General features: G+C 37.2%; 1 protein-coding gene across 2 annotated transcripts; it reads left to right on the top strand.

The window, feature by feature from the left end:
* Positions 1–93: 93 nt before the first annotated feature.
* Positions 94–26530, top strand: LOC134750967 (digestive cysteine proteinase 1). 2 transcript variants are annotated; one of them, XM_063686262.1, is made up of 15 exons: positions 94–243; positions 4516–4602; positions 5673–5760; positions 10668–10773; positions 12140–12263; positions 13663–13798; positions 15121–15236; positions 15718–15832; positions 17176–17378; positions 18937–19038; positions 19620–19746; positions 22203–22308; positions 22883–22972; positions 23895–23992; positions 25301–26530. In XM_063686262.1, the coding sequence occupies exons 2-15, from the start codon at positions 4548–4550 to the stop codon at positions 25485–25487; spliced, it is 1653 nt and encodes a 550-aa protein (XP_063542332.1). In that variant the 5' UTR covers positions 94–243; positions 4516–4547; the 3' UTR covers positions 25488–26530. The 2 variants fall into 2 exon arrangements, with proteins under 2 accessions (XP_063542332.1, XP_063542333.1); XM_063686263.1 differs by lacking the exons at positions 94–243; positions 4516–4602; positions 5673–5760; positions 10668–10773; positions 12140–12263 and adding an exon at positions 12787–12880.
* The last annotated feature ends 439 nt before the right edge of the window (positions 26531–26969 follow it).

Below are 26969 nucleotides of genomic sequence, written 5' to 3'. Positions count from 1 at the left end.
CATCGCAAAAACGGAGAACGTAAAATATATTTCTAAAAATTTAATCGATAATCGATAGTAAGCGAAACAAATAATCGAGTTCGCATTCGTCATTCGTGACATTCGTGTTGACTGTTGGTGTTGATTTATCGGATGTATCCTTGAGTTAATTGAGTTTATTTGCGAAGAAACTTGCCTCTAAGACTAATCAGTTGATAATAAACCGCATTAAATACAAAAGGACTAGCACAGGAAAGACTTAAGGTAATGAACATAGCTTTGTTACTTTCACGTACCACTGGCATCGAAATAAATTTTACATCCACCGGCATTTTACTACATAATATCTCCAATCAAGAAAGTTAATTTTAATTGATATTCTTTTGATATAAATAAAGAGGGAATAATTTATCTTGTGTTGTAATATGTTTATAGTTTCTCGAAGCATAATTTGATCTAATTGCAATAGGCAGATACTTCATCTTCTTTCTTTAATTAAGTAACAAGAAATCATTTTAAAGTGAATTCGTATAGTAGATTAATATCTTAATGAGCTTATAGGTGCATATTTATACATGTAGCTTCTGTAGTTTAACATTAAAATGTATTTGTTTCACTATATACTATGTTAGGGTAGGTCTAAACAAAAAGGTTAGTTCCAGTTAGATTATTGTTTAAAGCAAATTTCCGCAGTAATCCCCAGCAGGAAATTTAAGAATTATAAGAAGCTTATAGGAAAAATATTTCCTAATAAATATTTATTTTTTAAATTTAATCTGGTTGTATCAATATGTAACCCGACTTCCATCCTCATACTGATCTACCCTCAGTTGAAGTGCGAATCAGCTCGCGCACAAAGGGTTCCTTACGCTAAAAAAGGCAAAGAAATCTTGTTTGTTGTAGGGAAGCCCCACTTAAATATTTATTTTATTCTGTTTTTAGTATTTGTTGTTATAGCGGCAACAGAAATACATCATCTGTGAAAATTTCAACTGTCTAGCTATCACGGTTCATGAGATAGCCTAGTGACAGACAGACACGGGAAGACAGAGACAGACAGACGGACAGTGGAGTCTTAGTAATAGGGTCCCGTTTTTACCCTTTTGGTACGGAACCCTAAAAAACATTTCATAAAATTACTCTTACAGATAAAATTAGCTTCTGTAAAGAATTTCTGCATTAGTAGTTTTGAATTGACATTGAAAGAGAAAAAAATACGATAACAACTTGTAGTTAGGGTAGGGTAGTCTTCTGTCTGTCTGTGTGTTACCTCTTCACGCATAAACCGCTGAACCAATTTAGTTGAAATTTGGCATAGAGATAGATTGAGTCCCAGGTTTTTATGGGGTATTTATGTCGGAAATCATCCCTAAATAGAGTGAAAAAGGGGGTGAAATTGAGAGATTAAATGAAATGTCTGATAATTGATGTCAAGCAATTAATTCAATTCAATTCAATTTATTTGTATATAAAAATTATTAAATTAAGCTTATGCACAAATTGAATGATTGCTGTTATGCTATTACACTTTCTCCAGGTGCAAAAATTAATCTAGCTGCTGTTACTGATCCTACGCAGACGAGGTCGCGGGCAAAAGCTAGTTTTCAATAATTCTTGTTATGCTTATTATTTGCTGTTGTCGTAAATTTGAAAGAATATGCACCTATTTTTTTTTATTGTATGATATGGCGACACATATGTGTTATCATAATAGTTAAAATATCTACAATGCAAGCATGTTGGTAATTAGAATGAAATTCTCTAAATACCTTTTTGGTTATTACAACATTATTTTTTTAGGGTTCCGTAGCCAAATGGCAAAAAACGGAACCCTTGTTTGATGTCACAGCCACTTTTTTGCGAAACTATAAGAACTATACTGTTGAAACTTGGTAAGTATGTATTCTGTGAACCGCATTAAGATTTTCACACAAAAATAGAAAAAAAAACAATACATTTTGGGGGTTCCCAATACTTGGAACTGAAACTCAAAAATTGTGTTTTCATCAAACCCATACGTGTCTATGGATAGGTCTTCAAAAATTATATTGAGGTTTCTAATATCATTTTTTTCTAAACTGAATAGTTTGTGAAAATAATGATAAAACTGAAAAAAATATATGATGTACATTACCATGCGAACTTTCACCGAAAATTGGTTTGAACTTGAACGAGAACTAGTAAGTAGTTTTTTTTTAATACGTCATAAATCGTAAACCGCAATTTACCTTTCACTCACGTTTCACATAAAAAATACATTGTTTAAATTGTGTAATGTACAGAACTCTCGGTGCGCGAGTCCGACTCGCACTTGGCCGGTTTTTTAAACATGTTCTATAAAACAGAGTTTGACATATAAAAGTATAAAACAGTTTCATCATTAGTGCCGATAATATATGTATATCGACACTACTTTGTATTTTACTTATACAGGGTGAGCAATCCAAATGGGTCAGCAGGGAGAAGTCAGAAACTATGAGCAAAGAGGATATAATAAGATAGAGCGGTACTGTCATAGTAAATTTTGTAACCACTGTAAATTCACTGCCATCTATCGACACACTTTAAAACTAAAAATGAAGATTTATAAAAATACGTTATAATGTATTTAAATACGGATAAATGATTATTTTCTTGCATTAATTATTTTTATATGATTTTGACCCATGTTCCTTCACTGATATGCGTTAAAATTATAAATAACAAACGAAAGCGTCAACGCCCTCTATACGAGAGTAGGTCAAAGCTAGTGGCGCCATCTGATCGAGAATAAAATTTTCGTGATTTTCGAGGCACGTTTTTTCCTTAGACTGTATCCATCTATTACGGAGTTATATCTATCTTTGCTATGAGAGATAGCAACATCTCACTTCACTTTCACTTTTCTGTAAATAGTGTTCGTTTGTCTGTCATTTTTTAAATGGCCTCTCTGTCGCTCAAAGGTCGACTGGAAGAGATCCCTTACAGGGATAAGTTCGCCTTTGTACATTGTATACTTTCTGTTTAATTGTATATCTTAACCTGTCTTATGTGCAATAAAGTGTTTACATACATACATACATCTGTTCTTAGGAACCATGGCTTCGATTTTAGATTTAATAATATTGGCATAGAGGTACAGCATCACAGCAAAATCTGGTCCTTATACTTTCAGGATCAATTATACAAACAAATACTACACGCGATTACATAAAGAATATTGATATTGATTTTTCGGTTATGTATGAGAGTTTAAAAAAAAGTTTAAATGTCATTATTATTAAATCTAAAATCGACGCCATGGTTCCTAAGAACAGATTTCGCTATCTCTCATAGTTTCTGACTTCTCCTTACTGACCCATTTGGATTGATCGCCCTGTATAAGTAGCCTACTACCCCTAAGGCTGCGTTTCCACCAGATATGGATGTGTTTGTTTATAGCCAATAGAATCACTACACGCTTAGCGTTGATAGGTAAATTAAGTGATTCTATTGGTTCTTAACAAACACATTTCATTCATAAACTATAAAACTATTAATTCATTCAACATCAACATCAAACATACATTTATTCAGCAAATTAGGCCACAGGGGCACTTTTACATGTCAATTTTTACAAGCAATAAAATTAACTAAAAATTACAAATATGGAATCAATGAAATATTAGATACTTTGTTAGAGTTGTGTCTCTAAATGTCGAATTGGTTTACTGATGTTTCGGCGAAAATTACTTGACAAACTTTCAGTTCCGAAACTATTAATCCCATATTTTTAGTTGGGCGAAATTTCATTTCGCAAATTTACATAATCCAACCTAACCTAACGCAATCTAGTACGTAATTTTCATTTCGCAAGTACGGGGTTGGGAAATGAAATGGTTGCGAAGTAAGGTTATGCCAACGATTGGTTTGCCAAATGAAACTTTGGCGAAAAGTTGGTTGCCAAGTGAAATTTGGCGAAATAAATTTCGCCAAAAAGGAAGTACACCGTCGAATTACACAAAAAAAATATATAATAAAAAATATACAAACAACAGACAAGTACTACATTCACAAGTACACAGCACATCTCTGGTGGAAACGCAACCTTATCCCTAGATTATATCACACGTTCCTAGAACCTAAGATAGATATAACTCCGTAATAGATGGATACAGTCTAAGGAAAAAACGTGCCTCGAAAATCAAGAGAATTTGATTCTCGTTCAGAGGGCGCTACTAGCTTTGGCATACTGTCGTATAGATGGCGTTGACGGTTTCGTTTGTTATTTAACAATTTTAACGCATATCAGTGAAAGAACATTGGTCAAAATCATAAAAATAATTAATGCAAATAAAAAAAACATTTATCCATATTTAAATACATTTTATCGTATTTTTATAAATCTTCATTTTTAGTTTTAAAGTGTGTCGACAGATGGCAGTGAATTTACTGGGGTTACAAAATTTACTATGACAGTACCGCTCTAGTATAAGTTACTCTATGCTAGAACCCTCTGCCCGCGTACGCGTCACATAAGATAATATTACCAACTAACAATGAATGTATGTCATTCAGTCGCCGACCACCGCGACGGACGGACGTCTAACATGTTGCTTCTCGTGTTGTGCCTCGCGGCCGCCACCGCCGGCTATGTTGATAAACGTAAGTTGTTTTCGTCATTTTGTGTTATGTGTTACTTTCATAACGGGGTCCCTTCTTCTTCTTCTTCTTTTAAAATTATGGCTTTAGCCCAGTGGGACTATTTCGCCAGTATCAAGGTATTAACCTCTTAAGGTTTAAAAACGACAAAAATTGTACGGTTGTACAAGACAGTGTACAGTGATTTGTTAGCTCTTGTAAATCGATAGCTAGACTTTACAAGAAGCACGTGGACTACCGGCCGTTGACTCCAAGATGGTGGTTAAACGCGCTTCATAATTAATTCTCCATTCACTGCACACTACCACATTAGTTTACTGTATAATAAGCTATCGATATTACACTTTAAACAATATTAATGAGCAAAAAACAAAGTAATTAATCACGATGCTAACTATCAAGATGGCGCTCGAACCGGAAGTCCCACGGGGTCCCTTTGTTTCACATAATTATTGAAAGTCATAATGTCATTCTTGTTTCGCGTTAGACCCTCAGATTGTGATAGTGGCGCACCCTTCGCAGAGTTTCGCGTAATATTCCCTATTAAAGATTATATTACATGTTATTAAATTTCACATTAGATTAGAAATTAAATATTATTAAATTTACAATAAAATTGAAATTGAATCTATCATCGTACCCTTCCATTTTGAAAAATACTATATTTTATAATTTTTACGTGTCCGTACCCAAAGAGTAAAAACGGGACCCTATTACTAAGACTCCTCTGTCCGTCTGTCTGTCACCAGGCTGTATCTCATGAACCGTGATAGCTAGACAGTTGAAATTTTCACAGATGATGTATTTCTGTTGCCGCTATAACAACAAATACTAAAAACGGAATAAAATAAATATTTTAAGTGTTGCTCCCATACAACAAACGTGATTTTTTTTTGCCGGTTTTTCCGTAATGGTACGGAACCCTTCGTGCGCTAGTCCGACTCGCACTTGGCCGGTTTTATTTTTATTTTTATTCAGGTAAATACACATAATATACAACTTAATTATAAAAGTACCGTTAAAACCAATAAGGTTTGTCTTTGGCCATGAGTTCATGTTTCCGATGTTTTCAGAAGCCCCCCCGCAATGGAACCCCGTGTACTCAGTGAAGGGCGAGCTGATGATTCCCTACGCTGAGCTGATCGAGCCATTTTCTTCCTGGTAAGTACAACTTATCTGTCAAAAATATTTTCGATATGCCCTTTTATTGAACTGTATTTTTTTTTAAGTAGACACTATGTGCCATAGACATAGTATATACAAGTAGTTATAGACATGAAGCCGAACGATCAGGGGTAAGAGAAAGACATATTCATGTATTGACAGTTTCATGTATGGCAGCATAATCCTTTTTCTCTTTCACTCTTATACATTTCGGTATTTCGCCATCGCCTTCTTATGATGCCATAACCCGACCATGAAAAAATGCCATAGTATATATATATATATATAAGTAGTTATAGACATGAAACCGAGCGACCAGGGGTAAAAGAAAGATATTCATGTATTGACAGTTTCATATATGGCAGCATAATCCTTTTTCTCTTTCACTCTTATAAATTTCGGTATTTCGCCATCGCCTTCTTATGATGCCATAACCCGACCATGAAAAAATGCCATAGTATATATAAGTAGTTATAGACATGAAACCGAGCGACCAGGGGTAAGAGAAAGACATATTCATGTATGACAGTTTCATGTATGGCAGCATAATCCTTTTTCTCTTTCACTTATAAATTTCGGTATTTCGCCATCGCCTCCTTGCTATGATGCCATAACTCGACCATAAAAATTTTCCGGTCGGTGATAAAGACAAAGCATGGCACTATTTTCTCTTTCCTCTTATAGGAATCGCAATAAGACTATCTTTCTCTATTAAAGAGTGTCAGGCCCTATTTGCACTATTTGTGCCATTTTTAACCAAAAGCTTATTGTCGCTTGTCAGTAAGGCGCTACTTCCATATAGCTTCAATTAGAAATCAACCTTATCGACAAGCGACAATGTGGTACCTTTTGGTTGAAAACGTCACATTTAAACACCATATCATACGATCACTGATCTGGCTCAGTGGGTAGTGACTAGGGTTTGTCACCAAGATTTCTCGAACTCGTGACAACTCGAGAATTTTAGCTTCATTCGAGACGAGAAAAAAATGACCGGAACTCGAGAATTCTCGTTATCCTATATTTTCCACCTGAACTGTGACTCCTAAAACATTATTAAATTTTTCATCTGAAAAAATCCATATGTGGTATTTTCTATAAAAAGGGACCTTATTGTCGATAGCGCTTACGCCATTATTAACGATGCTCTGATATAATTACAATGCCGCGCGACGCTGTGCGGCGTAAGCGCCATCGACAATAAGGTCCCTTTTCATAGAAAATGCCCCATACTATTTGTTTAGTCATAGACTGTGATTGAGATATACACTACCGCTCAAAAGTATTTGTGACGTTCTCAATCAAAAGGTACCACATTGTCGCTTGCCATAAGGACGCTCTGACAGGTTATTCGTATAAAGATACAATCCAATTTCGTCCTTATGGTAAGCGACAATGTGGTACCTTTTGATTGAAAACGTCACTTTTAGGCACCCGCAATTTTCACCATACAATTACAAAAAATATTTATAAAATCATACTGTTCGATCGCAGGCAAATGACTCTCTTACATGTTAGATTGAATTTTTATTTAGGTAAATATATTGAGCCTCAAATTGTTGCCAAAGAAAGACATCCTTTAAAATTTAAAGTTTACTTTATGCAACGATTTAAAAAAACCTTATGTACTAGTTCATACAAAATAAAACGATTTTGTACTGGAAAACGATTTATGGATTTTTTTACGCTTGCCATTTGGTAAATAGGCAATGTACACGAATATTCTGCACATCATTTTGAAGCTCGATATGTCTGTTAAATTTAAAAAAACCGACCAAGTGCGAGTCGGACTCGCGCACCGAGGGTTTCGTACTTTTTAGTATTTGTTGTTGTAGCGGCAACAGAAATACATCATCTGTGTCTATTTCAACTGTCTAGCTATCACGGTTCATGAGATACAGCCTGGTGACAGACAGACAGACGGACAGACTGACAGACGGACAGCGGAGTCTTAGTAATAGGGTCCCGTTTTTACTCTTTGGGTACGGAACCCTTAAAAAGTAAACTGCACAAAAAACTGTTACCCGACTGCGACTTAGCGGTATAATTCTGAAAGTAGATTTTGTATACAATTGTATGGAAGCAATTACGAGTGCCTAAATAGTTATGAGCGGTAGTGTAGTAAAGTTTAACTCGACGAAATTTGAATCCCCACCTCAGTAATATAACCTTGCATGTCTTGTGTTCGTCGTTCTTGGAGCTAAAGTGTAATTTGACGCACGCGATACATGCATTCTATAATCACAATTGTGTGATTCACTGAATCGACATTTTTAAAAACATGATACCTCTAACGTCAAATGATACTAGGTACTATCACAGAATAAGTAATAGTATTATCATACAGAACGGCCACGCACCGCCCCGCCCCGACTTGAATGACCTCGCCCCGCGACAGCAGATTGACGGCCGTTCGCCGGCCGCTCAGTACTATTTTTAAGCAACTTACTTAAACTATGACGCATGACGCGTGTACAGACGTGCCGTTCGCACATAGAAACGCAAGTGATTTTTGATGTATAGCGTGTCCGCCCTGTGCTATTATGGTGGTCCGATGGTCCATGGATGGTCCCAAATCCCAATGATAGTTCCATTAAGTATCCTTTGGTTGGGCTTAAATTAAAAAAATCAAACAGGGGCATAGCTATGGTTGATATACATAAAACATTATTTATTTATTTATTTTCTTTATTTAGAAACAAACAGTCTCTTATTAATATTATTAATATTAATATAAGTTGTTACAATATAGGGTAATAGACTTATAGACCTAAAGTTTTCTAAAAAATTGTATGAAAACCATGTGACTTATATAAATACTAAATTAAACTAGAGATAGAAATTCCAAGTTGTCAAAACAATGTTACCAAAATACTCTTTCATTTAAAGAAAAATGGATAAATTGTAAAAACAGACAAAAGTGCAATTAAAGTTAACTAATTAAAACCTGAACAAGTTTGGGAACAAATCAAATTATTTTATTAAATATTTTGATTTGTGTTTTTTAAGTAGTCACTACTATATATAAATTAGCTAAAGACGCCGGTTCGAATCCGGCCTTCACCACTGGAGGGCTTCGTCACTTTTTCTTTAATATATGACTTCTATTACAGTTTATAATTAAAACCTGTTAAAGCCTATATTATTTTGAATAATAGCAAAGATAGATATAACTCCGTAATAGATGGATACAGTCTAAGGAAAAAACGTGCCTCGAAAATCACGAAAATTTGATTCTCGATCAGAGGGCGCCACTAGTTTTGGCCTACACTCGTATAGAGGGCGTTGACGGTTTCGTTTGTTATTTATAATTTTAACGCATATCAGTGAAAGAACATGGGTCAAAATCATAAAAATAATAAATGCAAATAAAAAAAATCATTTATCCATATTTAAATACATTTTATCGTGTTTTTATAAATTTTCATTTTTAGTTTTAAAGTGTGTCGACAGATGGCAGTGAATTTACTGGGGTTACAAAATTTACTATGACAGTACCGCTCTAGTATAAGTTACTCTATGATAATAGTAATATCCAGAGGAAAATGGGGACTACGTTTGTATATATAAGCGGTTGTCCGCTTTCCTCTTCAATTACTTCTTAGATCTGAGGCCAGACTATAACAAAGAGATCAGACTGAGAACTGTTGTGTGAACTTTATCTACAGGTCACAAGTCAGTCAAGTCACTGATAACATGGCAAATACGCAGAGATTGGAAATATGTATTGGTTATATTTGCCTATTTGTGTATACATCTAGGGGGGCGTTCAAATATTACGTACAATTGGGGGGGGGGGGGGGGGTCTTGTAAAAAGATACAGGGGCGGGAGGATGCGGGAGGGGTGTTGGAACAAGGCGTTACTCGCGTTACGTAACAATGTTTTTTTTAGGGTTCCGTACCCAAAGGGTAAAAACGGGACCCTATTACTAAGACTCCGCTGTCTGTCTGTCTGTACACACTTTTATTTAGCTTCACTGCGTATATACCTCTCTTCTTCCTAACCTTATCCCACGTCATGTGGGGTCGGCACAACATGTTTTTCTCTTCCATTCTCCTCTGTCTTTCGTCACCTCAGCACTCACTCCTTTCTTTCTCATATCCTCTTTTACACAATCCATCCATCGCTTTTTGGGTCTACCATACGCTCTCCGTCCATCAACATTCATCCCTAACATTCTCTGATTCAGTTGAAATTTGGAGTACTGTCGTAATTCCGGTGACAATGCAATAATATGTTAACATGGAGGTGTTCTGATGATGCAGCCGGTAGGTAGCCAAAGGAACACCTCGATGGAAAAACACAAACACATCAACACACATCACACATCAAGTTTAGGCTCAATATGGATGCATTTGTCCGAAAAAAATAATAATATAAAGGTCTCAAGAAGTACTCGATATACATGCAAACGAGAAGAAGTACAGTCAGCAATAAAAGTGTGTCACAATAAAAAAATGACAATTACTTGTTTCATGGTCGAATGAAAGAGAAAAAGGATTATGCTGCCATACATGAAACTGTCAATACATGAATATGTCTTTCTCTTACCCATGGTCGCTCGGTTTCATGTCTATAACTACTTGTATATACTATTTAAACTCACGATTTTTACTCATTATTATTCACAACGACGGGACTTAATCGCGTAAAATAAGTTTTAAATTCACCTCCGACATTTCGAGGTCGGCGTTGTCCCCGTGGTCTCGGAGAAGACTGGCTCAAGTTGACATCAACATCTTCTAGACGCGCGAGCGGGGACAACGCCGTCCTCGAAACGTCGGAGGTGAATTTAAAACTTATTTTACGCGATTAAGTCCCGTCGTTGTGAATAATAATTGTATATACTATGTTTATGTTATTGTCCGTCTGAAACACTAATTTGACGGTTGACACTTGACAGGTTTGACAGCAAGAATGGCAAGTCCCGCATCGATTACTACGGTCAGATGGTCAAGACCTACCAGATGACCTCAACAGTGTACCCGAAATACGGCACGATGATCAAAGTGAGTTATTAAAGACTAATTTTTAGGGTTCCGTACCCAAAGGGTAAAAACGGGACCCTATTACTAAGACTTCGCTGTCCGTCCGTCTGTCCGTCTGTCACCAGGCTGTATCTTATGAACCGTGATATGTATTTATGTTGCCGCTATAACAACAAACACTAAAATCAGAATATTATAAATATTTAAGTGGGTTAATCCCGTACATCAAACGTGATTTTTTTGCCGTTTTTTGCGTAATGGTACGGAACCCTTCGTGCGCGAGTCCGACTCGCACTTGGCCGTTTTTAGGGTTCCGTACCCAAAGGGACCCTATTACTAAGACTCCGCTGTCTGTTTGTCCGTCTGTCACCAGGCTGTATCTCATGAACCGTGATAGCTAGACAGTTGATATTTTCACAGATGATGTATTTCTGTTGCCGCTATAACAAACAAATACTGAAAACAGAATAAAATGAATATTTAAGTGAGGCGTTGCGTTGCAACAAACGTTGCGAGCCCGACTCGCACTTGACCGGTTTTTTCTGTTGGATAAGTACTCGTTACGGTAATCACAATTTCTAGCCCTCGATACCGTTAAATAATTACTAAAATAAATAAATAAATGTTATGGAATGTATTTAACTAGGGCTGTATTAAGCTTAGAATAAATTTAAAAGTGGTAAAAATTACTACCTTGGGTGAGACTTGAACTCACGACCTCTGGATAGATACTCCAGCGCTCTGCCAACTGAGCCACCAAGACCTCAATCCATAGTCAGCAAATCTTCCCACTATATGGGTCTAGGGGACCCTAGCGACATCTACCGTAAGAGTGTTACACTCCTTAAACGGCCACCGGAGTTCCAAGTCATATTGGAAATTCACCAGTTACGATGTGCTACCCATTCTATATTAATTTTTAACAAGCAGAAACGTCTGCGATCGATGCTATTAAGCTTAGAATAAATTTAAAAGTGGAAAAAATACTGCCTTAGGTGAGACTTGAACCAGAGGTCGTGAGTTCAAGTCTCACCCAAGGCAGTAATTTTTCCACTTTTAAATTTATTTTAAGCTTAATAGCATCGATCGCAGACGTTTCTGCTTGTTAAAAATTAATATAGGGCTATATTGTCATATATAATATATAAATTGTAATTTTTGTACAGTGTTTTTTAGATTTAAATATTTATTGACGTCGCTATATTAATAATAATATAATTCATATATTAGATACTTTCAAATTAAATGCTTTTATGTTTAGGTTTACATAAATTTAATTAAGGAAACTGCAAGTCTACAATATTACTAACTACCCTTGTACCTAATGTTACGTATACGAGACTGTTTGTTTCTTAATAAATAAAATTAAAATTATATTTGTTTTCAGATCGCACCTGTTACTACAGAAACTGTTCTCAATAAAGAGACGTGTCTGCAAGTGAACGGGACGGACGGACAGATGGTCAATATACAAAACGTCCTCCCGGATATGACGGACTTCAAGTACATAGGTCAGTATATTATTTAGATCGCGCCGGTAACCTAAGAGACCGTCTTGAACAGGCAGACGTGTCTGCAAGTGAACGGGACGGACGGACACAGACGGTCGACATTCAAAACGTTCTCCCTGATATGACGGACTTCAAGTACATTGGTCAGTATACGATTTAGATCGCGCTGGTAACCACAGAGACCGTCTTGAACGCCTGTTTCACGTCTGCCTAGACGTGTCTGCAAGTGAACGGGACGGACGGACAGATGGTCAATATACAAAACGTTCTCCCGGATATGACGGACTTCAAGTACATTGGTCAGTATGATATGATTTAGATCGCGCCGGTAACCACAGAGACCGTCTTGAACGCCTGTTTCACGTCTGCCTAGACGTGTCTGCAAGTGAACGGGACGGACGGACAGATGGTCAATATACAAAACGTTCTCCCGGATATGACGGACTTCAAGTACATTGGTCAGTATGATATGATTTAGATCGCGCCGGTAACCACAGAGACAGTCTTGAACGCCTGTTTCACGTCTGCCTAGACGTGTCTGCAAGTGAACGGGACGGACGGACAGATGGTCAATATACAAAACGTTCTCCCGGATATGACGGACTTCAAGTACATTGGTCAGTATGATATGATTTAGATCGCGCCGGTAACCACAGAGACCGTCTTGAACGCCTGTTTCACGTCTGCCTAGACGTGTCTGCAAGTGAACGGGACGGACGGACAGACGGTCGACATTCAGAACATTCTCCCTGTTATTCTAACACGCACGACTGTCTACTGAGATACCAATTTTTATTAATTATTTAGGTTTTATAGTAAAAAAAGTATTATTTACATGATTCGTAGATAAAGTATTGTGCACAATAGTGGTATAATCAAATTTTTCAATTTTGCACCTTACTTAGGCAACTCAGCAAGCTTCGTTGCCTAAACACGGTACTCTTCTGAGAAGCTCTCTATTATATCACGATTGTATAAAATACTATTATATATTGTAAATACATAATTTTTTATACTGATGATCATTGAGGTAATATGCATACACTAGAGGCGGCCTCTTGAACAAAATGTTTCCGCACCTCAATGAAGTGCATGCACTTCATCGCTACTGGCTAACTGCGCTTATTCTTTAGCTTAGTGACAGACTTCAAACGCAAAAAATGGCGGACACCTCGCATACACAATTTGTTCTCGACGTTTGTCTACACTACACATACATATATGGGGCATTTTCTATGAAAAGGGACCTTAGTGTCGATGGCGCTTACGCCGCACAGCGCCGCGCAGCATTGTATTTATATCGGAGCATCGTTTATAATGACGTAAGCGCCATCGACAATAAGGTCCCTTTTTATAGAAAATACCACATATGTCAGTGCTGATGATATATTATTTACAGGTACTGAAAACATGCGTGACACCGAGGCCACAAAATGGCGGATGACGACCACCATAGGTGACAAGATTAATAAATACACCATGTGGGTCAAATACAAAAAGGATTTGAAAGGCGACGCCCTGCCTATACCTATCAGGTAATATGATACTAATGATAACTACTACTACTTGATACTTAATAATAAACAATTTTTCATTTCTCATGCTCTGAAAGAGGGTCATTGTTGTTCTAAAAGGTGCGCAGAAAATGATACGTGTCTGCACTAGAGCATTTTACGTTCGAAGTACGACTTTTTTAATTTTTTTACGATACGCAATTGAAATTTGAGTTTAAACGGATTTGTAATAAATTTTTCATTTTGATATTTGACTCTCCATTCCATAAATAACGATACTTTTGTCTGAATTGTTAATTGAAAGTACCCTCAAGAAATACTATAAAAATGTATACTTAGTCATGTTTTAAAAAAAATACATGCATTTTACTTTCCTCGTATTCGAAATGAAAAGTAGAGTGTTTAACTCGGGTGAAAGGCATCATTTCTGCCTCGGACTATTGGCGCTCTCACTGCATTCGAGCGCCAAAATACCTCGGCAGAAATGAGTGCCTTTCGTCCCTTGGTTAACAATCTACTATAGTTGTATCGACTTGTTCGACTGCACAAAATCAACTTTAAAAAAACGAGTTCAGTCACTGCTACTGAAATCTAAAAATAACGACAATTGACGAAATATAACTAGGTAAATAATTACACACTTTAATCTTTCCGTCTTCCATTACACACTCAGTCACAGTCACATACACACACACACGAACACGCACACACAATCACTCAAAACACACACGTACATATGTTATGCAAGCCATATCTAGTTTGTATAAAATGCTTTTTTACTCCCTTCTTTTTTTTTGTGTTTCCACTTAGTTATTGCATGTTAATTGTACTTTTGTGGTATCTGTTATTGGCTATGTTTTCTGTTCACTGTGATTTGTATTAATTTTTGTATTGCTGTTGATGCCCCAAATAAATAAAATAAAATAAAAAATAAAATATGGATTTGTTTGTTATTCTTTTTAGATAGAAAATGGACCAGCCAAAATGTATGAAATAGGCAAATTTTTTGTCGCGATTTCGTGGTTGGTCCCATAGTAAAAGTTGCTCAGTATAATCCCAAAATCTGGCAACGGCAAGGCTCGGAACCGGTTTTTTCTGCACACAAAAAATACCGGTATTATTACGTTCTTTTTCGTTCTTTGGTTTATTATTTCATTTTATATGATTGAGATCTACGTAAAGAGCATAAAATAATTAAAAATATTGGTCTATTTCGTGATTTTGAAAACAAAAACCGGTTCCGAGCCTTGGGCAACGTGAATGCACATATTTTTTGACCACCCTGTATAATTCCCGCTAAGCCTGCGTGCAATTCTAAGTGTGATGAAAATAACTATTTTCAGATACGAGATGAAGGGCTTCAACTCCCTGCTGGGCTCTCACTACGACCACTACTATATCGAGTACAGTGACTACGATGTCGAGGACATTAACCCCGACGTGTTTAAAGTTGACCCGGGTAAATGTTTTTATACAGGTGACCTTAGCCATTGGACAAAGTATTTAGAATCAGTATACGAAGAAATTAACAAATTACGATTTTTTACTTTGGAGCTGCCTGTATGTGGAGCTCCTGAGGTAATAAATAGCATGAAACCTTCTTTGACCTTATTGATAATCTTTTTAGGGTTCCGTAGCCAAATGGCAGAAAACGGAACCCTTATGGATTCGTCATGTCTGTCTGTCTGTCCGTCCGTATGTCACAGCCACTTTTTTCCGAAACTATAAGAACTATACTGTTGAAACTTGGTAAGTAGATGTATTCTGTGAACCGCATTAAGATTTTGACTCTAAAATAGAAAAAAAACAATAAATTTTGGGCTTTCCCCATACTTAGAACTGAAGCTCAAAATTTTTTTTTCATCAAACCCATGCGTGTGGGGTATCTATGGATATGTCTTCAAAAATGATGAGCAAACCATTATGTTTTGTCCGTTCAGGTATGGAGTGCACTTCATTCCCCGGGCCCGGCGTCCGTCACATGGCCACTTTCAACCCCATGAAGGAGTTCGTGCACCCCGTGCACGAGGGGCACGTGCACGACGAGTTCAACAGGTAAAGTATACCAAAGATAGATATAACTCCGTAATAGATGGATACAGTCTGAGGAAAAAACGTGCCTCGAAAATCAAGAAAATTTGACTCTCGATCAGAGGGCGCTACTAGCTTTGGCCTACTGTCGTATAGATGGCGTTGACGGTTTCGTTTGTTATTTAACAAATTTAACGCATATCAGTGAAAGAACATGGGTCAAAATCATAAAAATAATTAATGCAAATAAAAAAATCATTTATCCATATTTAAATACATTTTATCGTATTTTTACAAATCTTCATTTTTAGTTTTAAAGTGTCTCGATAGATGGCAGTGAATTTACTGTGGTTACAAAATTTACTATGACAGTACCGCTCTAGTATAAGTTACTCTATGATTATACTGTAAACTGCGCACAGGGTCTGCACGACCTGACCCCACCTTCCCCTTTCCATCATCGGACAGGCGCGGGGAAAATGCACCCGTTCGTGGTCCACGTCCTGGTGTCCGCTTCTTTCACAGAAAATTGTTTCATATAATGTAATGTTTCGCAGAATTTTCATTTCATAGAAACTTTTTTTTTTAAACCGTTAACTTTTTAGGTTACAGCTAAAAGTCATTGTGTAGAACCCATTAGGTCTAACAGAAAAGTAGGTTAGGTTAGGTTGGAACTGCGACCCTCTGTGAAATAATATGTTTTCTATGAAATGAAAATTCTGCGAAACATTACATTCTACGAATCAATATTCTGCAAAACAATGTACACCCGTTTAAAGTATTTAAAATTTAATTGCATTTATATACGTTTTTTTTCCTTTGTATTGAAAGGTGCATTAGCTATATATATTTGTGATATGTAATTCAAGGAAACTATAGGAATATTTACTGCCGCTTAATTTAATATTTCATGTTAATGAATGTTTGTTTCTTAATAAATAAAATAAAAAAACAAGTTTATACAGGTCCGCCATCTGCACTCCGCAACAAAAACAATGTGGTATTTTCTATAAAAAGGGACCTTATTGTCGATGGCGCTTACGCCATTATAAACGATGCTCCGATATAAAGGTGACATTTTCAACCAAAAGGTACCACATTGTCGCTTGTCAATAAGGTTGATTTCAAAATGAAGCTGTATGGAAATAGCGCCTTATTCACAACCGACAATAAGTACCCTTTTGATTGAAAATTGCACAAATACAATGCCGCGCGACGCTGTGCGGCGTAAGCGTCATCGACAATAAGGTCCTTTTTCATAGAAAATGCCCCAAATAATTTATCTCATTTATTTATAGTTTTCATCACATGAAGTTGACATTTCGAAACCCAATTTTACCTTATTCTAAAACCTCGATCTCCTTCAGATTCAAAAACAAGCACGGCAAGACTTACCACAGCGATGTGGAACACGAAAAGCGATTAAACATCTTCCGTCAGAACCTGCGCTTCGTTCACTCGCAAAACCGCGCACGACGAGGGTATACTATGGCCGTCAACCATCTGGCAGACAGGACTGATGATGAAATGGCCGCGTTGAGGGGCAGGAAATATAGCGGACCCAACCCAGGTACTGTCACCCTCATTATACATCTCCTTCAGCAGGTGGTACTCTTGAAAGTAGCTCAAAAGCTGCTTATAGACAGGGCATATATTATCCTGCTTGAGAGAAAGGTTATTGAGACAGGACTGACGATGAACTGACTGCGTTGAGGGGCAGGAAATACAGCGGACCTAACCCAGGTACAATAATACTCGTATATCAGTCACTAGGAAAAGAATAAGAAATCGTATACTTAGAATAAATTTAAAAATGGAAAAATTACTGTCTTGGGTGAGACTTGAACTCACGGCCTCTGGATAGATACTCCAGCGCTCTGCCAATTGAGCCACCAAAACCTCATCCATAGTCAGCAAATCTTCCCACTAAATGGGTCTAGGGGACCCTAGCGACATCTACCGTAAGAGCGTTACACTTCTTAAACGGCCACCGGAGTTCCAAGTCATATTGGAAATTCACCAGTTACGATGTGCTACCCATTCTAAATTAATTTTTAACAAGCAGAAACGTCTGCGATCGATGCTATTAAGCTTAGAATAAATTTAAAAATGGAAAAAAATGAATGAGTTCAAGTCTCACCCAAGGCAGTAATTTTTCCATTTTTAAATTTATTCTAAGCTTAATAACATCGATCGCAGACGTTTCTGCTTGTTAAAAATTAATTTAAAACGTATACTGTTAGAATCTTCGCTTGGTTCACTCGCCAACTTTGCCAAATGTGACCAAGTGTGACAAGGAAGGGGGGAGGGGACAAAAAACCTAGAATTACGTGTGACGTAATTAATGGATGAACCCTAAGCAAGTGGTAAAAAAATAATTAATCCACCCTGTGGTAATTAAAAGCCGGTTTGTTTCTTACTGACTTTTAAATCGTAGCACACTCTTTGATTGTATGAGAGAATAGCGAAGAGTTCATTAAATATTTTACCGATAATTGGCAACGTTAATTAATTCAATAAATTTTAATAATTATTTTGTAATGAATTTTGTGATCCTATTTTGTATTGAACTGTGATATTTTGTTATGACATATTGTAAATTCTTTTTTATTTTATTTACCGTAGTCAAAGATAGATATAACTCCGTAATAGATGGATACAGTCTAAGGAAAAAACGTGCCTCGAAAATCACGAAAAATTGATTCTCGATCAGATGGCGCCACTAGTTTTGGCCTACACTCGTATAGAGGGCGTTGACGGTTTCGTTTGTTATTTATAATTTTAACGCATACCAGTGAAAGAACATGGGTCAAAATCATAAAAATAATTAATGCAAATAAAAAAAATCATTTATCCATATTTAAATACATTTTATCGTATTTTTATAAATCTTCATTTTTAGTTTTAAAGTGTGTCGACAGATGGCAGTGAATTTACTTGGGTTACAAAATTTACTATGACAGTACCGCTCTAGTATAAGTTACTCTATGCCGTAGTTAAATTGACGCATGTCAGATTAGATATAGTCAATATTCAGACACAATTGTAATATTGTTAATGAATAAATAAATAATAATAATAATAAATAAATAATATGTTTAGTACAATGTATGTACATGTCCGTTCAGGTCTGCCGTTCCCGTACGCGCGGGACGACGTGGAGGAGGAGAGCGACAAGCTGCCGTCCGAGCACGACTGGAGACTCTTCGGCGCCGTCACCCCTGTTAAAGGTTACCTTTTATTGTTATCCCGTACCCAAAGGGCAAACACTATTACTAAGACTCCGCTGTCTGTCTGTCTGTCTGTCCGTCTGTCACCAGGCTGTATCTCATGAACCGTGATAGCTAGACAGTTGATGATGGTAGTTTTTAACAATTTCCTTATATAACTCCTAAACTATTTATTTTAAAATTACAGAAAAAAATTATTTGAGATTCTCTAAATAAGCTCTTCCATTTGATATGTAACATAATACAGTTTGAAACACATTATTTTTAAATTTTCTCATTTACCCCGCACAATATAATTTTGAAATTACTCACCTGTGATAGGAAATATGTTCTTGCCTTTGGGTGCTCGTAATTTTTGGGCTGTTGCAGTTAATTATCACGCAACGAGGCATTTCTTAAGTTTTTACGAACCGTCTGCAACAACTGACGCGCGTGTACTGTAAAGAGCGACGGTCAACCTCGACGCTTGGTCGGGGTTCGGACACGCGAAGTAGATGCATTTGCGTCATCTATGGTATATTTATATCTGTGGGTTGTCACCTGACGATACAATATCAACAACCCATAACCTTTTTTAACAGATCAATCAGTGTGCGGGTCGTGCTGGTCGTTTGGCACCGTGGGGGCCGTAGAGGGAGCTCTGTTCCTCAAGAACGGGAACCACCTCGTCCGCCTCAGCCAGCAGGCGCTCGTTGACTGCTCCTGGGGGTAAATCTACCATTTTCCAAGATATGTGCCATTCTCAACCAAAAGGGTACTTATTGTCTGTTGTCAATAAGGCGCTATTTCCATATAGTTTCAATTTGAAATCAACCTTATCGACAAGCGACAATGTGGTACCTTTTGGTTGAAAACGTCACAAATTAAGTAGTTATAAGACAAACAGAATCATCTTCCTCGCGTTGTCCCGGCATTTTGCCACGGCTCATGGGAGCCTGGGGTCCGCTTGACAACTAATCCCAGGAATTGACGTGGCTACTTTTACGAAAGCGACTGCCATCTGACCTTCCAATCCAGAGGGGAAACTAGGCCTTGTTGGGATCAGTCCGGTTTCCTCACGATGTTTTCCTTCACCGAAAAGCGACTGGTAAATATCAAATGATATTTCGTACATAAGTTCTGATAAACTCGTTGGTACGAGCCAGGGTTTGAACCCGCGACCTCCGGATTAAAAGTAGCACGCTTTTACTGCGTACTACGTAGGCGAACAACACTCAAACGCGAAGCGAAGCGATGCGGCGCGGGCCGAATCAATCATTTGATACCTATATAAGACAAATAGAATATGGAATATATAAGGTAAAGTGGAGTAAGACTATTACTTGTATCATAGAGTAACTTATACTACAGCGGTACTGTCATAGTAAATTTTGTAACCCCAGTAAATTCACTGCCATCTGTCGACACACTTTAAAACTAAAATTGAAGATTTGTAAAAATACGATAAAATGTATTTAAATATAGATAAATGTTTTTTTTTTATTTGCATTAATTACTTTGATGATTTTGACCCATGTTCTTTCACTGATATGCGTTAAAATTGTTAAATAACAAACGAAACCGTCAACGCCATCTATACGACTGTAGGCCAAAACTAGTAGCGCCCTCTGAACGAGAATCAAATTTTCTTGATTTTCGAGGCACGTTTTTTCCTTAGACTGTATCCATCTATTACGGAGTTATATCTATCTTTGCTTGTATGGAATCCTCATACTGTTAGTCTTGCCCCGATCATAATAAACTATTCTAACCCCACCTTACCTTTTATCAAAGAGGATATAATAGGATAGAGCGGATAGGATAGGGTGGAGCATGGAAGCCTGTGGTTCCTCAGCAGAATGCCGGTGAGGGTTGTGACAGTGTAGTGGACATAGTGAGTTCGTGCTGTGTGGCGCTACAAGTGTTGGCTGACCCAAACCCAAACACACCACTGTGCCCGCCTACAACGATAGCGCAAGACCTCCCCCAACCGGCAGCGGCAGTACGCAATACACGGTCGTCGTGAACGCTGCTCGCACTATTAGTGCTTGAGAAAGGAGACCTAGGCTCTCCGAAACATGTCGCGCGAGTGACTAAAACAAGTGAGTCTAAACCGTAAAATGATTTAAGGATAGAGCGGATTTTGTAGCCACAGTAAATTCACTGCCATCTGTCGACACACGAATAAAACTAAAAATAAAAATATCAAAAAATGTATTTATATATCGATAAATGATTTTTTTTACTGCATTAATTATTTTTATATGATTTTGACCTGTTCTTTCACTGACTAACAGGAAACCGTCAACGCCATCTATACGAGATAAAGGTAGTGGCGCCATCTGATCGAGAATCAAAATTTCTCGATTTTCGAGGCACGTTTTTTTCCTTAGACTGTATCCATCTATTACGGAGTTATATCTATTTTTACTTATATAATAAACACACACATATAAAAGATAATAGTTATTTGTGCAACAAGAGAGGAAAGTTTGTTTTTCTTGCGAGTGTTGATTTTGAGACCCGAGAAAGCGAAATTTTCTAAGAATCTTGAGCGTAGCGAGGGACTCAAAAACACGAGATGTAAAATAACGGCTCTCGTGTGACACATATAATTCTTCACCTCAGTAGTGAGAACATATTAAAGGTTAAACTGTATTTCCAATTTGTAATAGATCCCGAAGTATTAAGTGGCAGTTCATGGCCTTCACTAAATTAAATATACTTTGTTTCACTCCCTGGAGTGAAGAAAGTGCGACTTTCCTCACTCCAGGGAGTGACTAAAGTAGGCTTGTTCTAGCTGCTGAGGTGAAATAGTTATTTGTGCAACAAGAGAGGAATGTTAGTTTTTCTTGCGAGTTTTTATTTTGAGTCCCGAGAAAGCGAAAGACTCAAAAACACGAGATGTAAAATAACTTTGCTCTCGTGTTACACACATAATTTTTTACCTCAGTAGTGAGAACATATTAAAGGTTAAAATGTATTTCGAATTACACAGAATAATACAAAAAAAAATTGTAATAGAAGTATGAAGTGGCAGTTCATGGCCTTCACTAAATTAAAAAGCTACTTTGTTTCACTCCCTGGAGTGAGGAAAGTCGCACTTTCTTCACTCCAGGGAGTGACTAAAGTAGGCTTGTTCGAGTTGCTGAAGTGGAAATAAAATAGTTGTATTTATTGCACAGTTTCGGTAACAACGGGTGCGACGGTGGCGAGGACTACCGCGCGTATCAGTGGATCATGAAACACGGCTTACCCACTGAGGAAGATTACGGCGGCTATCTGGGACAGGTACGTTCATGTTCAATGTCTAAACCGCTAAGTGGGACTGGGCTGGGCATGTCTGCCGCATGCACAGTTAAATAACAAGTTTTTATAAATAAATAATAAATACATATTATAGGACATTCTTACACAGATTGACTGAGTCCCACGGTAAGCCCAAGGAGGCTTGTGTTATGGGTACTCAGACAACGATATATATAATATATAAATACTTAAATACATAGAAAACACCCATGACTCGGGAACAAATATCAGTGTTCATCGCACAAATAAATGCCCTTACCGGGATTCGAACCCAGGACCATCAGCTTCACAGGCAGGGTCACTACCCACTAGGCCCATTTTTTGGAACGATAATCATTTTTAATCGTTTAATTTTCTTTCCTAATCTGTTTTGGGTTATAAAATTACAAATATTTCTTTTGTCAAAAATATTTTGACAAAATATTAATAATACTTAATTCGATTTGCCGATTTCATTGAAAAAAATGTGACGTCACACCAGGGGTCAAAAAACCTCGAAATTCGTGTGACGTAATTAATGGATGAACCCTTTCTAATTCTGCATATTTGTTGACAGGACGGTTATTGTCACATCGATAACGTGACCCTGGTGACCTCCATCAAGGGCTGGGTCAACGTCACCACCAACGACGAGAAAGCTCTAAGGGTCAGTACAATATGTGACGTTTTCAACCAAAAGGTACCACATTGTCGCTTGTCGATAAGGTTGATTTCAAATTGAAGCTGTATGGAAATGGCGCCTTATTGACAACCGACAATAAGTACCCTTTTGGATGAAAATGGCACATATTTTGAAAAACTTATATATTTTCTCATCCTCATCTTAGCATTTCCCGTTTTAATATAAAAAGTTTTCGGCAAAAATTTAATTTTTGTTACAAGCTTTTATCGCTGACTGTACTTTTCTTTCCACAGGCAACTAATACTCATCGAGACAATTCTAAAAACTTCAAACACAATTAGGTTGCGTTGTTTTATCACAGAGTTCCTATGCTCACCTCCTGTCTCCATCATCAGATCAGCTCGATGGTACCATAATATTGTATTGTCACCCGACTTACATATGTATGCAAATTTTCAATTTCATCGGAAACCGGGAAAAACGGGACCCTATTCTGGGTCTGTCTGTCCGTCTGTCTGTCCGTCTGTCTGTCTGTCCGTCCGTCCGTCTGTCTGTCTGTCCGTCTGTCACCAGGCTGTATCTCATGAACCGTGATAGCCAGACAGTTGAAATTTTCACAGATCATGTATTTCTGTTGCCGCTATAACAACAAATACTAAAAAGTACGGAATCCTCGGTGGGGGAGCTCGGTTTTTTATTTATATATATGATATTTATTGCATTTAACTATACTATCCTGAAGAAATGCCAGGTCAATAGCACCCTAAACCGGCGAGCGTGTATGAGGAATGTTAGAAAGGAAGCGAAAGAGGTATGCCAGGATCGTAGCAAGTGGAAATCCGTGGTCTCTGCCTACCCCTCCGGGAAATAGGCGTGATTACATGTATGTATGTATGTATGTAACTATTATGGTATTGAAAATATAATAATAAACATGTATTTTCAGCTGGCCATCTTCAAGCACGGCCCCATCTCGGTGGCCATCGACGCCTCGCACAAGACTTTCAGCTTCTATTCTCACGGCGTTTACTACGATCCCGAATGGTAATATAACCATTTTTTTTAGCCTACTTTGGTGTCCCACTGCTGGGCAAAGGCCTCCCCTCGTTTTCTCCACTCGACCCTGTCATCGGCACTTTCCCACCATTTGGGGTAGAATGCGTCCAAGTCGGGCCATCTCCTTTTTGGTCTGCCTGCACCCCGGCCTGCACCGTCTATGGTGCTCCGTGGGTCCCACTCAATAACCATAATAATAAAATAAAAACTAAAAATTTTTTTTAGTATTAGTTAAAATTATGCGACTATCCGGTAGATATCATATAGTGAACGGACTTATCCTTTAAAAGTTTAAACGCATGTTGAAACCGTAAAGTTTTTATCAAGAGTCTTAGAAAAATGTCTCCGAATCTTAACTTATGGCTTATGGTCTTACTTATTGGTCCACAGAAACCTAACTAGAATCATAGAGTAACTTATACTAGAGCGGTACTGTAATAGTAAATTTTGTAACCACAGTAAATTCACTGCCATCTATCGACACACTTTAAAACTAAAAATGAAGATTTATAAAAATACGATAAAATGTATTTAAATATGGATAAATGATTTTTTTTATTTGCATTAATTATTTTTATGATTTTGACCCATGTTCTTTCACTGGTATGCGTTAAAATTATAAATGACAAACGAAACAGTCAACGCCCTCTATACGAGAGTAGATAGATAGATAGATAGATAGATTTTTATTCGGTATTAATCATACATTGTCAATTACATAATAAAAATTGATTACAAAAATCATAATAAATTAAAATTATTTAGTAGGCCAAAACTAGTGGCGCCATCTGATCGAGAATCAAATTTTCGTGATTTTCAAAGCACGTTTTTTCCTTAGACTGTATCCATCTATTACGGAGTTATATCTATCTTTGATTATGCTTAGAAAAAAAAAATCTATACAATAATTCGGCTCGCATTGTTTAAAGCAACACACAAGTTAAGAGATAACTTTTTGAAGCAACTGTCAACACTTGTTGGCTCGTAATGACGAGATACGAGCATGTGATGTTTTATTTATTTATTTATTAGGGTTCCGTACCCAAAGAGTAAAAACGGAACCCTATTACTAAGACTCCACTGTCCGTCTGTCTGTCCGACTGTCTGTCTGTCACCAGGCTCTATCTCATGAACCGTGATAGCTAGACAGTTGAAATTTTCACAGATGATGTATTTCTGTTGCCGCTATAACAAATACTAAAAACAGAATAAAATATATATTTAAGTGGGGCTCTTATACGTGCTTCGTGCGCCGACTCGCACTTGGCCGGTTTTTTACAATTTCTTTGTTTCCAGCAAAAATAAAGTGGATCAGCTCGACCACGCGGTGCTGGCGGTCGGGTACGGCGTCCTCAACGGACAGAAATACTGGCTGGTTAAAAACTCATGGTCCAACATGTGGGGCAACGACGGATACGTGTTAATGTCGTCCAAGGACAACAACTGCGGCGTCATGAGCGCGCCCACCTACGTACTCATGTAGATTGCATGTCTAGAGGGGATGGAAAATCATGTTAAAATCAATAAAATTACTAAAAATTAAAAAGAGAATTTAGAAAGAATACCACATTACCACAAAACGTCAACCTGCCCACAAAATGGCACTAGAATGACTGAAACGGAGACGTTTCGCGCTTGCTCGGTCAAAAACGCCAGTCAGTCAGTCAGTTAAAAAAGTGACCTCCAAAAATCTTAATTTGGCCGACATAGTCAACAAAAATCATCAATGGACCATTTAAGAAACAATTCAAACCTTAACACCCTTATAAAGTATAATTGAGTGATGCAACTCACGTATTGCATAAGTAAAGTGGAGTCCAGACGGGATTTTGTCGACGTCAGAAACGAAATTGGCGTCAATCTCCAATTTATTCCTCAATGATTTAAATTAAACTTTTAATTGTATAGTAAATTTAACATTCCACTTTCTTTCTTATTTTAGTAATAGTATCTCTACAATCCATTTTGGCGCAGGTTTTTCTATGTAGATATCACTTTTTTTTAGTTAAGGTGCGATGGGGTAAGATTGAAAGGTTTTTTAATGCGGGGTAAGATGAAAAGTCGCCAGTAATGCCGTAGTAACTATTTATTAATCTGTGGTAATGCTTCGGCATACGGATTTTTGTCTTACTCATGAAAAACCCGTTCAATCTTACCCCAACGCACCTTATAATATTTGGTCTTGTATACTACGAAAGTTGTAGTGATATCAATTTAATAATAGATACTTCTAAAGGTATTAGTTACGTCAAAATGAAAAGATCTAGAGCAATCCATGTCATTTATAATGTGTAAGTTTATTATAGTATAAGTTCTTAAAGATTAGAGCACACCGGCTGCGTGTGCGTGTGTTAATATGTTGGAACAGTGCACGCAAACGGTGTGCCGTCTCTCATACGAATCTGTATATTACAATTCGCAAGTGCGTGTCCGTAGACGCATCCGGTGTGCACGTGATTTAAAACTGTGTAGACATTTAAAAGAGGTTTGGTTACCCACGGAATAAAAATAAACAGTCGCCTTTAATTATTTTTGTCTTATTTTCAAGAACTGGAACCTTTACCTACCTATCTGTCAATTTTTAATATATATAATGACTTGGCAATCGCACATAATGCCGTACTCCTAAATATGTATAATGCCCAAGCTGCATGTGATCGCTAGCGTTATGTTCAATTTGAATTATTTTTAATAGTTGACGATGATCCATATGTCATTATGCAGCCGTGCGATGGCCAAGTCAATATACGTATCAATGAGGATATAATAAGATAGAGCGGTACTGTCATAGTAAATTTTGTAACCACTTTAAATTCACTGCCATCTATCGACATACTTTAAAACTAAAAATGAAGATTTATAAAAATACGTTAAAATGTATTTAAATATGGATAAATGTTTTTTTATTTGCATTAATTATTTTTATATGATTTTGACCCATGTTCTTTCACTGGTATGCGTTAAA

Source organism: Cydia strobilella, chromosome 21 (genome assembly GCF_947568885.1).
Source record: "Cydia strobilella chromosome 21, ilCydStro3.1, whole genome shotgun sequence".
Lineage (NCBI taxonomy): Eukaryota > Metazoa > Arthropoda > Insecta > Lepidoptera > Tortricidae > Cydia > Cydia strobilella.
Note: the sequence above shows the minus strand (reverse complement) of the source record. Positions and strands in the feature narration are given on the sequence as shown.